Genomic DNA, 15202 nt, shown 5'->3' on the forward strand with positions numbered 1-15202 from the left:
ATGCCCCGTTTGAAGCAACGGCTGTCGTCGACGACGGCGGGGTCAGTACAGGTTCAGGGTCACGCAGAGGAGCGTCGGGGGGGCTTTAGGTGGTGTTTGAGGCTTCACCGAGGGGGGCGGGGGGGGTGTGTCTTTGCTCCATGATGCTTACTGAGGATTAGCTCGGGGAACAGTGTCCTGTGCCTCGGAGGCCCCGTAGCGCTTGGTGGCAGACGCAATGCAGGTCAAAAGGTCACGTGGTGGAGGTGGTTCATTCTCCTCGAGGCAGTAAACAGGTTGTGACATCACATCCTGTGCAAAAGTGAAATGCCTGGAAGGAGGGCAGTGTGCTACACACACACACACACACACACACACACACACTGGGCTAGCCTCGTAGCTTGGCCTGCTTCCGCTCTTGGTGGGGAAACAATGCTTTTGACTGCACAACTGAATGCAGTTTGAGTTCAGAGAAACATAGCAGCTGGCTTGATGCTCAAAAAACTAATATTTTCTTCATTCCCTCCGTCTCTTGGTGGGAGCTAATGGCGTTTGTACACAAAGCCACTTAGCTCCCAGAGCCACTGGAGTATCAGCGGTGCTCAGAACATCTTTGATCAACAACAGTCTTAGTGAGCCGCTGACTGTCAAACACACTTTGCCCGGCAGCAGCAGCTCCGCACCGGTTAACTTAAAGTGATACAGACACCTCGCTGACTTGGGATCGCATGCCAATTAAGAGGATCAGCTGAGAAGGAGGCAGAGCTTCTCTAATCTGTTCCCATGACAACCTCACCGAATGATGACTCATGTCAATCCAATCAGGTTGCGCACTTGAACGTGTGACGCCGCCGCGGGCTCAGGCGCAGGCGGATCAGACAGCTGCAATCAAGTACGAGGCTGACAAAGTAATCCTGCTGACTGCATTTGTTCGGGACACTTAGCCACACGTTGTGGTCGTTTGATGACGTCATAGCCCCGTGAGGATGCAGTACGGACTGGATGCTACCATACTCTCGTACCACAATTTACATTTTTCCGCTTAGATCGCGTTTCGGGCCGCCGCTAATTATTTTGCATTCGACACCATATTTGTCGCGGTCTTGTCCCCTTGTATAAATCGCCGGTGATTTTGGAGTAATTTGTTTACAAGCAGAGTTCTCCTCATCACAAATATTTGTAAAGGTGGAAATATATAATCGCTTGGAAATACAACATTGCCTATATTTGGTTATAAACAGGATTCTCAAAAAGGTCTTCGCTGCAGAGCACATGACTCATTTTGGTAATGAGTCACGAAAGATTAGTGTCTTATGGTTTCTGTTCCTCCTTTGGGATGAAACATTTGTTTACTGTTACCTCTGTTTGTGCCATTTATTTTGCTTCTGGAATTCAGCTCTGTTTATTCTAAAAGCCCATGTCAGCCACTTCTGTTCTGACCAGAAAACCTGGATGCATGTCAAGCTTAAGGTCGAATGTCTGTTTATTATCACAGAGCCAGGCAGCGAAGTGATGTTACAGTAAACTGTCTCAAATCTCATTTTGTGAGGAATCCCCCCTGCCCTCCTGAAAGAAGCCGCGGTGGTCTCCAAACCCCACAATAATGTTCAAATTTGTTGATCCTCTTAAGGGAATTCTGTTTCTCCTCTCTGCCCACGGGGAGGTCACAGTTCAGTGTCAGCAATTTCAGCAGCAGCCGCAGAGCTTGTGGGGGAATTTCATTTCTTTCCCAAGGACACTTCTTCAGTCGGTTGTTTGTCCTACCCTGCCAACCCGTCTCACTCCCAACGCGTCAAGTACCGAAGCTCTGTCGGTGCCCCTCTGCGTCTTATACCGATGCACCGAGATACACTTTAGCATCTGTATGAGTAGCCCGAAGCAAACTTCTCCAATGTAAACCCACCTGAGTCAGTTTAAAGACGTAGTTTAAGGAGCGAGGAAGGTCTGTGTAGGATGGTTGGGTCAAGCAAACACAGGACTTTCACCCAGGCGACCTCTGTTCATGTCCCATGTGAAACCAACTCAACGTTGAGCTATTTTACCGTAGTTTTGTAACTTCCGGGACTTTACTAACACCAGTTATGTAACAAGCGTTCTTATTTTAACCCAAACCACAATCAAGTCAGACGGATTCATCCGCTGAGGACCATGAATATCTGTAGCAAATGGCAATCCATCCAATAGTTGTCGAGAAGTCTGAAACAAAGTGTTATATTGGCTCACATCGCTTTAGTTAAAATACCTAATACCTGATCCCAGTGCCTGGACAATAAGTGTCAATGTGTCTAAAAGCAAAAAGGTTCTCAGTGATATTCATGGTCCTCTTAGTTTGGTGACGTATAGTCATGTATTGTCTGCCGAGGGAAAGATAATCCATCTCACTTCCAAATGAGAAGAGTTGGCACCATATCTGATGAGCGTGTTGCCCTATTTTGATCAAATGTATAAGATAATCCGCGCTGGCTGAGCAACAGATCCGTAGTGTTCCTCAAGCTTTCTCTTCTGACCCTCAACACCCTCTTTTTTTCTCAGATTCCTCAAGTTTAGATTTTTGCACAGCTCCGCATTAGCAGAGAATTTTTGGTGGCCACCGTCCAAGTGTTTTTTATTATCTCTTATTAATCCAGGCCCCTACGGTACGCAAGTTCAAGCATCTGATGTTTTTAACAGCTGAGAACACAGGCACCGGGGACTCAAGCTCGGGATTGTGTATGTTTTTATTTGGGTGTATTATAGTTTGACACATTCACATGGATTCCTGAAGAGAGCTGCAGGAGGGAACAACTCCAAGTTAGAGGTGGGAACAGAGCCTCATGCAGCTCGCAGATCTCAGCGTTTCTCAATCCTCAGGTGCTCCCTGTCCTTATAAACAATGTAAATATATGCAAATCATTAAGTGCTCAAAATACCGCCAAGCCTTTAAAGATGTCCCCAAATCCCACATTGTGACTTTCAGTAACTAGACTGAACTTGTGTTTATGTTTGGAATATATATCAGGCAGTGCAGCGTGCCTTTTAAGGATGGATTATAAAGGCCAGCTCAAGCAAGGCAGATGTCTGAATCTTTTTTTCTGCATTGCGGCTCATTTTCATCTGCTATTGATTTAAATCCATCCCCCCCGGGGGCCCAGCGAGCCCCGTTTCGTCACCCGCTCAGGGAGAAAAACAGTTAGATTTTTGCTGAAAATAGCACTTCTCCCTCACTCAAATTCCACAGACTAACTCACTCAGTGGCGTGCACCTTAAAATAGATACCTCGCTGTGGAAATGAAATCTGTGAGTGTCCGAGACCCCAGGAAGGACGCCTGAAAGCTTTGGTTTCAGAGACATTGAGCCCTTTTGAAGTGCTCTGAGCTGCGTTGATGTGGCAGTCTGACCGATGGAAACCCAAACCGGTGGCCAGAGAAATTTGCCTGCATTAACGCAGCAGGAATACCGTGGCTGAACCCTCGCAGGAGAATGAATTGGTTCAATGTGAGTCTCGCTACAGATGACAAGTCATGTGCAATAAGTCTCTGTGTGTCTAAAGTCTTAATGGCACTCACATGTTACTGTTTCCCCCCCTTTACCAGCTCGCTGTGGCACGAAAAAGGAGTTCCTAATTCTGTCAGTTAGAAAATGCTCCGTGTTCAGGTCTGTCATGTGAATGGAAAGGGTAATGAGTTGCTTCTGTCCTGGCCGTCGAGGCAGTTTCTCCTTTCACTTCTTTTTACTGCGCTCGCTGAAGGAAAAGCAAACCGCTATTGTCACTGAAATCTTTTTCTTCTCTCACCTCCAGGTTCTCCGTCTCTCAGCGGAACGGGGACGGTAACGGTCGTGGTGGACGACGTGAACGATAACGTCCCCGTGTTCACCTCCTCCTCCTTCCACACCACCGTCATGGAGAACGCCCCGACGGGAGCGGATGTGCTGCTGGTCAACAGCTCCGATGCAGATGTGGGCGTCAACGGTGTGATAAGGTACCCTCAGGCCTTCTGCTCTTCTCTGGTTCCTTATTCTCTGAACATTTGTTTTAGAAATGTCTTCACTTTGGAGGGTTTTCCTTCTTATTCTTTTGAAAACATTTGACCAAAATATAAGTCATGCAAGTGTCTTACTATAATAATACACTTTATTTTAATATCACATTTCATACAAATAATGCACCACGAAGTTCTTTACAATAACAGACGTAAAAAAAACTTACGCTGACGTAATTTGAGACTTTTGAGAATTAAACGTAAACGAAAGTTTGACGTGCACTATTAATATTTCACTACCGAGGCGTCTGAGGCCAGACACAAACAAAGATTCTCTCAATTTCCCGGCAGACACCAGTACAATATATTTTTGTCTTTCTTTTGACCTTTGGAATTTGTTGTTGTTATGCTTTCATAAGATAGTTGAGACAGACCTTGTGGTTCATGACCCCCTGGTCTCTGCTACGCTGTAAAGCTCTTTCAATCCAATTTATTTCTAAGAATAGGTCAGACTGGTGCGGTTATTCTGGTCATTCAAGGTGCAAAGGGTTTGCAAACATAAATACCCGCAACAAATGAGATTGTCCTGAAATCACCAAAAATACAATCTTAAAATAGTCTAGATGTGAGATTTTTCCTGAACATACAAAACAAAAGTAAATGTTTTTTACTGAAATTGATCCTCTTTAGATTTCATTAAGAAATATAAGAATAATCATACACCAGAAATTACCTCATAGTTTGATTCTTTTTTTCCAACGGAGGAAACAGTAGATCATTGCACTGACGGTTTATTTACATTTTTACTATATTTGACAGATTAACTGTGCATGAGACTAATGAAACCATTTCTTTACTAACCAGAGGAGATCTATGTAGTTCCAGTAACTACAGCGAGTAATCAGGTCTGCTTTACTTTGCTTTGATTCCCTGGTGTGCACATATCCTTTCAGGGCCATACAGGACTGGGTTTTGGCTTTCCTCACGCCTTCACTGAAACCTTTTACCTCATCACCAGCTTTGTGAAATTCCAGGCCGATGTTGCAATTGTTGACAGGAGTTAAGAAGCAGAGTGCAGAGTTTTAGTCAACACTCAAAGTCATTGTTTCGGGCCGTGATTCTCAAGCCGGACCTCAGCTTTTTCACACTCGCAGCCCCCCTCCATGGGGGAGCATGTAAGAGCTTCTGGCTGGTCTCTCTCATGCCAGACACTGACTCAAGTCCGACCCGTCCTCCCTCCTCCCTAACCCCACTGGGTGCACATTGGGGGGTACCGCACTGCGCTCCAGTTTCCCAAAACATGATAATGACGATGTTAATTGTCTATGACAGCATGAGTTGTGCACATCGGGGGTTCGAGGGGGTTCGAGGCCCTTAACGGAGGACAGAACTGGTTACTTTCAGTTATTAGTTTGATTCTCGCAGCCCCATTAAATACAAGTCCCAAACCTGGACTTGTCTCTGGACTGTGTTCGGATGTTTGGACAGTTTATGTTGTTGATGGTGTCCAAATAAGCTTTGCATCCTCTCTGCTCTCACACGGTGTTCTGTAATTTGTCGACCCATCTCTGGAGGGCGATGCTTTTTCAAGGAGCCTTTTCAAAATATGCACTGGTGTGTACATGTATGTGTCAGTTTACATTACGTCTGGGTCCTGCTGGTGAAACATGATATTAGTTTGGAAGCCAAAGGCTGTGGCCCCTCAGTCCTGAGGAGTTGCATGTTATGTGGTCTTTTATTCGTATTGTTCGTCATGTATTTTTGAGTTGAGTTCTCCAGCCTGAACCACAGTGGCTCTCTGTGAGCAGTGGAGCAGAAAACAGTGGCTGCATCTGATACAATGTGAAGCTGGATGCTTAAATCAGTTAACCAACCGAACTGATGTCAAGCCAGTACAATGTGGTGGCCATTATTGGGTATATTTTTCTATTAAATGTGCTTTTGTGAAGCTAGAAACAGTGCCCTCTATAGACCACATCATGACGGTACTGAACAAGAGCCTTCAGTCACTCTCAGTGCAGCAAACAATATGTTCAAACTGTTTCAATGTTTTGGGAAAATGGCTGATGTAACACCTGACGGTCAGTGTTTGTATTAGAAACACTTGTAACAACACAATGTACTCACTGTAACAAAAGATGTGCACATGATTTAGAAACTGAAGTAGCTCCATAGCCACTGAAAAGAAGTAATTATGAGAATTGTAAGAACTGAAAGAGTGATTATGTGTAATTCCATACTTTTTACTGTCCTTTCACTATTTAATAACTTATTTGGAACACAAAAAAAACACATATAAATATATGCAGGTGCAGTAAAAAAAAAGGTTGTATTTTTTCTGTTATCTTTTTCAACAATGAGCAGATTATAGTTAGAGCAGGTTTTGGAAGGTTTTCACAAATACAAATTGAACTTTCCGTCTGCAAAGACGTGGGAAGATTGATTTTGCATGAGACCTGAGTGTTGGAAATTAGTGTATTTGTATTTTTCCGGACAGGTAGAGACAAGTAAAAGCAATCGAAAGAAAATGACTCAGCTTTCACTGAAATGTGTCCTACTTTTTTCTTTCCCACAGCTACAGTCTGACCGGAGGACACGGCCAGTTCTCCATCAATCCGGCTACAGGACAGATTATCACCAGCTCCCTGCTGGATCGAGAAGACAGAAACAATTACCAGCTGCTGGTTGTGGCAACAGATGGAGGACAGCCCCAGGGCTTGTCCAGCTCCGCCACCGTGTCCGTGACGGTGGCTGACATAAACGACAACCCTCCTCGATTCCACCACCACCCCTACGTCACCCATATACCCGCCTCCACTGCAGCAGGTCAGTACATGCCTTTGAAGACACCTGATCTCACTGTTGCAGTTAATTTGTCATCAGAAAGGAGCCTATATCTTTATTTTTTTTAAATTAGGCTTTATTTTTACAAGAAAGAACTCTTATCATGTACATATTTTATGCAGATTTGTGCATTGTCAGCATCTTTAAAATGAAGACAAATTATCCTAAAAACTCATTTGTGTCTTTAGGGTCCCTGGTCTTTGCTGTTACTGTCACCGACGAGGACTCAGGCTCCAACGCCCAGCTGCACTACTCCCTTGTAGGGCGCAACTCTGAGAAGTTCAAGATCGACCCCGTCAGAGGTGCCATCACCGCCAATGAGAAGCTAACCGGAAGCTCAGAAGTTACCCTTACGGTTCGCGTAAAAGACGGCGGAGCTAACCCCAAAACAGACACGACCACCGTGACTGTCCGCTTCGTCACTGGAGGAAACTTCCCCGTCATCAAACTGAAGGAGCGTGCATTCACCTTCCCGGAGAGCCAGCCGACCAACCACGTTGTCACAACGGTGACTGGGTCCTCCATGAGGGGCGGGCCGTTGTCATATTACATCGCCAGCGGCAACCTGGATAACGCCTTTCATATTGACCAGCTATCGGGCGAGTTGTCTGTCAGACATCCCTTAGATTATGAGCACGTTCAGAAATATGTTCTCTGGATTGAGGCCAGAGATCAGGGCTTTCCACCTTATTCCTCTTATGAGAAAGTGGAACTAACAGTGCTGGACGTGAATGACAATCACCCAGTGTTCGATAAGGATCCTTTCCACGCTGAAATACTGGAGAATCTTTCGCCTCAGCGGGTGCTGATGGTCTCTGCTGTCGATCTGGACAGCGGGCCTAATGGACAGCTTGAATACGCCATCATTGATGGCAACAAGGAGAACAGTTTCAGCATGAATAGAGCGACTGGTGAAATACGAACCACCAGGCCACTGGACCGGGAGAAGGTGGCTCAGTACACTTTGAAAGTCAAAGCCACCGACCGCGGGTTGCCACCCAAAAACACAGTGGTCAAAGTGCTAATCAACGTACTGGATGTGAACGACAACGCCCCAAGGTTTTCTAAGATCTTTAGCGCTACAGTTGCTGAAAATGCCCCAGTGGGTTACACTGTCACCAGGGTCACCACCACAGACGAGGACGCCGGTTCAAATGCCATTAGCCGATATTCAATTACAGACACCAGCCTTCCATTCAACATCAATCCAAACACAGGAGACATAACAATAAGCAGGCCACTCAATAGAGAAGACACAGGTCATTATATTGTCAAAGTGTCTGCCCATGACTCTGGCTGGACAGTAAGCACAGACGTCACTATATTTATTACGGATATTAACGACAATGCCCCCAGATTTAGTCGTCCCTCGTACTATCTGGACTACCCTGAGCTCACGGAGGTGGGCTCCCTGGTCACACAGGTGTCTGCCACAGATCCCGACGAGAGTTTCAACGGCAAAATCTTCTATTTCATCCGGTCCCAGTCAGAGTTTTTCCGAATCAACGCCAGCACCGGAGAGATATTTGTGAAGCAGCAGTTGAAATATCAGAACTCGACGGGTGCTAGTAGCATTAATATAAACCGCCACAGTTTCATTGTCACAGCCTCTGACCGGGCAGTCAAGCCTCTGATGAGTGAGACGACTGTGATTGTAAACATTGTAGACAGCAATGATAATCCGCCCGAGTTTGATTCGCCGAGCTACTTTACTCCCGTCACTAAAAGTGTCAAGGTTGGCACCAGGCTGATTAGAATTGTAGCTCACGACGAAAAAGACTTTGGCCTTAATTCTGAGGTTGAGTACTTGATAACAGGAGGAAACAGCTCCAGTAAATTCAAGCTTGATAAAACAAGTGGCTGGATTACTGTCGCCTCCTCCCTCACATTTGATATGAATAAATATTTCCTCATTGACATCACAGCGAATGACAGAGGAAATCCTCCTTTGTCGTCGCGAACGTCAGTTCGAGTTGCGGTCACGGAGGAAAACCACCACACGCCTGAGTTCTCACAAAGCCAAATCTCAGCTATCGTACCTGAGAGCCTTGTTGTGGGAACGGCAATAAGGACTCTGTCTGCTAGAGACAAAGACAAAGAAATGAATGGCCTTATCACATACAATATTACTTCAGGCAACGACAAGGGTCTGTTTTTGCTTAATAGTAAGACGGGCGTGTTGTCCTTAGCTCACCCTCTGGACTTCGAAGAGAAGCAACAACATGATCTTAGAGTTTCAGCCACCGATGGTGGTTGGATTGCAAAATCAAGCTATGTCTCCGTCACAGTACGTGTGACGGACGTGAATGACAACCCTCCTGTGTTTGATCCCGACGAGTACTTCCCCATTGTGCAGGAGAATGTTCCCAGTGGCACCACTGTGGTCAAAATGAACGGCACGGACCGCGATTCGGGAGCCAACGCAGTGATGGCTTATGTGATACAGTCATCAGACAGTGACCTCTTTGTTATTGACCCAAACACGGGCACCATCACCACCCAGGGCTTCTTGGATTACGAGGCTAAGCAGGTCTACCATTTAACAGTGAAGGCCTTCAATGTCCCAGACGAGGAGCGCTGCAGCTTCGCCAATGTCAACATTCAGCTTAAGGGAGCCAATGAATACGTACCCCGCTTTGTCTCAAAACAGTACTACTTTGAAATATCTGAAGCTGCTCCAAAAGGCACAGTGGTCGGGGAAGTGTTCGCCAGTGATCGAGACCAAGGAGATGATGGAGTGGTTTACTACCTCATTTTTGGGAAGAGTAGAAAGAAGGGCTTTGGCATCAACAGGAAAACAGGCCAGATTTATGTCACAGGTACTCTAGACCGTGAGAAAGAGGAAAAGATTTCACTGAAGGTGTTGGCAAAGAACGCCGGAAGCATCCGGGGGGCAGATATTGATGAGGTGTTTGTGAACATCACAATTCTTGATGCCAACGACCCTCCTGTTTTTACCCAAGAACTGTATGACGTGCAGGTTAGTGAAGGTCTATCGCCTGGTGGTCTTGTTACCTTTGTGAGTGCTGAGGACTCAGACTCTGTCCCGAGCTGGAGCCGATTTTCATACTCCATTGCTCCTGAGTTTGATAAAAATGTTTTCACCATCAACCCAAAAACTGGCCAAGTGTCCGTGGCTGCAGAGCTTGATAGAGAAACAACTCCTGTGTATAATCTCACAGTTCTTGCTGTGGATACTGGCACACCTCCTGCAACTGGAAGCACCACCCTGATAGTGAATCTGGAAGATATCAATGATAACGGTCCAACTTTGACAACCGCCTATGCCGAGGTAATGGAGAATCAGAGAGCTGGCATTGCCGTTACAACGCTGACAGCGTCTGACACGGATCTACCACCAAACCAAGGCCCTTTCCTATTCAGCCTTCTCGGTTCTGGCTCTGCAAACAGCTACTTCAGCCTTAGTCCAGCTGGAGTGTTAACCACCAGTCGGGAGATTGACAGAGAACAGATTAGCGACTTCTACCTCTCTGTTGTGATCAAGGACTCTGGTGTGCCTCAAATGTCCTCCACAGGAACAATTCACGTCCAAATCAACGATCAGAATGACAATCCCTCAGAGCCGAGGTCCATGGAAATCTTTGTCCACTACTTTGGGAACATGTTTCCTGGAGGTTCTTTGGGAGATGTCAAACCCCAAGACCCTGACATTCAGGATAGATTCCACTGCTCCCTTATTCCCCCATCCTCTGGCCTGTTTAATATCCCAACTGGAACGTGCAGCCTCAACTCTAAAGCCCGCTCAACAGATGGAACTTTTGAACTAACCATCCGCAGCAGTGATGGCGTCCACGGTTCAGTCAGCAATACAGCTCGAGTCCTCTTCATGGGTTTCACGAATGCCACAGTGGACAACAGCATACTAATTCGACTCCACTCTCAAGGAGTCAAAAGTTTCCTTACCAACCACTACCTCAGCTTCCTACGCATTGCCAACTCTCAGCTAGCAGGACTAGGCACCGGGGTGCTGCTTTATGGAGCGTTTGAACTCAACAATCAGACTTTCCTTATGGCAGCTGTGAAACGAGGCCACGGACAATATGTCAACCCCAGTGGTGTGGCTACATTCTTCCAGAGTATCAAAGACATTTTATATAGACAGAGCGGGGTGCAAATAGATGCGGTGGACCATGATCCATGCACACGCAACCCGTGCCAGAATGGAGGCAGCTGCAAGAGGCGTCTCAGTGTCGGGCCCGATATGAAGACAGAAGAAAGTGTCCCAGTGATCCTTGTTTCCAACCACCCCCTGCAGCCCTACGCCTGCAGCTGTAGGCCAGGATACACAGGAGCCCTGTGCGAGACAGACATCAACGAGTGCCAGCCATCGCCCTGCCACAATGGCGGCACCTGCCACAATCTGGTGGGGGGTTTCTCCTGCACCTGCCCTGAAGGTTTCACCGGGATGGCCTGTGAGAGGGATGTCAACGAATGCATTTCCAATCCCTGCAAGAACGGGGCGCTTTGCCAGAACTTCCCCGGCGGCTTCAACTGCCTCTGCAAATCCGGCTTTGCAGGTACTACACACACGCAGGAGTCACATTTTATGTCCGACCACACAGTCACCCTTGTTAGACTTGGGGGAGAAAAAAAACATGTGGGGACACACACTCACACAATAATGTACTCAAGCACATATGGCTTTGGGTCCAAGGAAAATATTTGCTTCTGAATGTTTCCAAGAGGTGTTGTAGCCATAGCATACAAGCATGGCTGCCAAAGACAGTTTGTTTTTTGGATTACTAGTTGGGGGGTATCAGCTGTGATGCATATCCCCCTGCCATGTTTGCTTTAATAAAAAGGATGATTTCGAAGCTGACCCCTGTCGGGACTTGAGTGTAGACTCCATACACAGCTCACCAGTATCGCGTTTCATTGTGTGCCTTCATGTGCATGCAGCTATGACCACACACAGATACAGTTCTAATCCAAACTGTACACACAAGGATTTCTTAATCAAGGTTTTCTGACAAATGAGCGGCTTTATGAAAGATCCAATCAGGTCGTTTCGTTTGGAAATGTAATGAATACACCGCGTTATTACCCTCGATAAAATGGGAGTGGACTTTAAGTGAAATTACTTAGAACAGTCATTTCCATCCTGCATGTTGTCCAGCCGCTGACTTCAGCATCTGAAAGACATTTTCAAAGCGGGCCGTGGCAGGCGATTTGCCTCAAGTCAACTCATTACTGTCCCTTTTTATTATGACGATAGAAAATGAACACAAATCTTTTAGATTTCATCAAGATAAATGACCCTCGTGAAGAAATGCACCTATTGACTTACAGTAGTTTGCATGCCCTCACAGTGAACTCCAAAGTTCCTGTTTTCCCCGCCTGGTCTTTGGCAGCAGAATCAATCTCCATTAAGCAACTTGTCTCAGGATTTACAACCTAAAATATATTTTCAGAAGTTCATTGTCAGTTTTTTTTTTTTTTTTTGTGCCATGCCTGGATCATTTATTGTCTTATTTTTTATTATCAGTGTCACATTCCTTATCATGATGTTAACATGTACATTGCAACTGTTTGTCTTTCTGCAAAAAAAAACAGCCTTGTCCAAACGTTATTTGATCTTGCAGCGAGTTTGAAAATCTAATTATTCTTAGTGAGAAAAATTCTGCCAATTGAGTGAGATCATTTATTTTTTTCCTATGAAAGTTTCAAGATGTTTTGGATCAAATGATGTCATCTTGGACAAGTGATTGCTATTCCATAATAGCATCACTTGTGTCAAGAAACATTTTGGAATAAGAGAAACTGCACTAAAACAGATGAAAATACATCTTCATATTATAAATTTGATGGTTGTTTCAACAATTGTTTCAAACACGCTACAACTTCAAATGATTTGTTGGAGCCCAGATTTTTTTTCTTTTTTTCGCAGTGTGTTTCTCAGCTGTGAGGTGATGAAAGGCCTGCATGACTTGGCCTGTGGGGGAAGTGAACTGTGTTCCCCTCTGGTTTTTCCTGTGTTGTCTGCCACCTCATCCATTTTAATTTGTGTTGTTCTGTGAACCCAGGCAAAACGTGTGATTCCATCATCAATCACTGTGAGTGTAACCCTTGTTTTAATGGCGGCTCCTGTCAGAATCGGGTGGATGGATATTACTGTCATTGTCCATTTGGTAAGTAATAGTAGGAAACTTTTCAGGGTATAAGCGAGCCTCTGTAAAGTGGAAAACAAGATGTTTCAGTCGTGCAGTCTCCCAAAAGAAAGTTATGATATTATTTATCCATGGTTTAAATGTGGACATTGACATTTCATTTTGTCTCTCCATTTGTCATATTTTATATTGCTGCTATCATCAAAACGGCATCAATTTGGGCAAAAATAACTTTTCAAGGAGCCAAGATTATGACCTGACAGCATTTAAATCTGCTTTGTTATTACTGAATACAGAACGTATTATGTCGCTCGATAAAGATTCTGTTTTATCTGTAGATATTTTTATCACAGCAGCACCGTGAATCATTCATTGGCTTCCTCTCTGATTCCTCTTTTGGTTTGTTTCCTGTCCTCAGGGGTTTTCGGCAAACACTGTGAACTCAACAGCTATGGCTTTGAGGAGCTCTCCTACATGGAGTTTCCGTCTCTGGATCCCAACAATAACTACATCTATATCAAGTTTGCTACCCTGAAGAGCAACGCGCTGCTCATGTACAACCACGACAACCAGACCGGAGACAAGGCGGAGTTCCTGGCTCTGGAGGTCTTCGAGGGACGGATGCGCTTCTCCTTCAACTTGGGAAGTGGAACTTATAAACTGATGACCATGATAAAAGTTTCAGATGGGCAGTTCCACACAGTCATCGCCAGGAGAGCTGGCATGGTAAGCACGGCTATTTAAATCATAGAAATTATATCACATGCTAAACGTTTTTCATCATGCATTCTTGAAAAATTGAGTGGCTTAATAGTTCTTATGGGTTTAGCAGCAAAAACATTCATGGTATGGACTTACAACGTGTGGTGCACTTTTATAGCTGGAACCTGCATCAATGTGGCCCAATATTGTTTTTTGCACCATCAGATGATAATTAACCCCCTCGAAACCACGGGTAGCTCAGCTTATGGTTTTCACGGTTTGTAATTATACTTTATTGCTCGTTGTGATTTACAATACGAGGATCCAAAATGGCTCTGAAGGTTGAAACTCGGTGTCCTGTGCTCTGAAAGAGAGGCTTCTCTCTGCCAGCAGTGCAGTGGCAAGAAAAGAGTTGGAAAAAAGTCCGACCAGGCCCCTGTCAAAGCTTCTATAATGTAGCTCTCCTGCTGGACTTCAAATCTGTCATTTCCCACCGTGCGCCGAGAGTTTCATAGGAAGCTGGTAAAATCGTTAAATTTTCAGTTTTGAGATGGTGCAGAGTGACGGGATGGAAAGGAATACAGCACACGTCGAGACCCGTGATTCCGTCCGCATCTTGTGCCCAGCGAGTATTATGCAGAGGCGGTCGTGTAAACGGCTCTCGAAGAATGAGACAGAAATATAAAGTGAACCCGAAACCCTGTGTTTGCAGAAGGTGCTGTGGGTCATTTCGGTGGTCAGGCTCGAGGTCTGTTTCCTTCTGCCTCCTGGATTCTGAGCCGATGTCAAAAGCAGACAGAAACCACGGACACGGTCGCGCACTGCTTCGTCTCGAAGGCTCCAAGTAATCAGAGGGAGCAGAGAGTTCACAGATTCTGTTACAGTCGTAATTATACGTCATCGTCCAAAACCGTTTAATTGTCAAATTTGTTGTTTGACAGGATGTCTCGGGACATTGAGTTTCACAACAGGAGCTCATGTTAGGGTCAGAACAAAATAGCAGTTTGCCCAATGTGTCTAATAAGAAATGTGTTGAATGTGTAGGCTGATATGCATGACATTATCACAGGTTTCAGTTGTGCTGTTTGAACCTGCATTCATTGATTTATTCTTTGTTGGTCGTGCACTCGGGAGGAGTGCAACGAGCTGTAAGCACAACATTTATTGGGGGAAAATATCTGTGGGTCCTAAAAACCCAAATAATGAGCTGAAAGATGTTAGAAAAAGTGACGCCTTTCACATGATACAAACTCATTTAATCCATTGTTGATATACATATCAGTGTGGCCAACTTTTTTTAAATGAAAGTAGATAGCATTAGTTTCAAAAGTTGCTAAAAGTCACCAGTTTAGCGGTAATGTCGGCTGACTGAAAGCACAAGGAGAAGAAGAAACCCTGTGGACTCTGAACTGCGTTGGTAATGAATTACAATGTCATGTATTTCTTGCTCCTCAACCTCCCTCTTTAATTCATTCAACCACCTTCTTGAAAAGGTCAGCGCTGTGATATTTGTGCATATCCAACAGACACATCATCATTTAAAGCTGCATGATATAAGATTTCACACATTTCAATGGCTCTCAACATGGG

The 15202-nt window shown here is 45.2% G+C and overlaps 1 protein-coding gene across 1 annotated transcript in view; it reads left to right on the forward strand.

Moving 5' to 3' along the window:
• fat4 (FAT atypical cadherin 4) overlaps nt 1-15202 on the forward strand; it is a gene marked incomplete at its 5' end in the record, with an annotated part of 99527 nt that overhangs the window by 70187 nt on the left and 14138 nt on the right. Inside the window, 5 exons of the mRNA XM_079167124.1 lie at nt 3758-3938; nt 6514-6764; nt 6971-11320; nt 12827-12931; nt 13329-13636. Coding sequence (XP_079023250.1) covers nt 3758-3938; nt 6514-6764; nt 6971-11320; nt 12827-12931; nt 13329-13636 — 5195 coding nt within the window. The remainder of the gene's footprint in view (nt 1-3757; nt 3939-6513; nt 6765-6970; nt 11321-12826; nt 12932-13328; nt 13637-15202) is intronic.

Source organism: Pholis gunnellus, assembly GCF_910591455.1.
Source record: "Pholis gunnellus genome assembly, chromosome: 10".
NCBI classification, from domain to species: domain Eukaryota; kingdom Metazoa; phylum Chordata; class Actinopteri; order Perciformes; family Pholidae; genus Pholis; species Pholis gunnellus.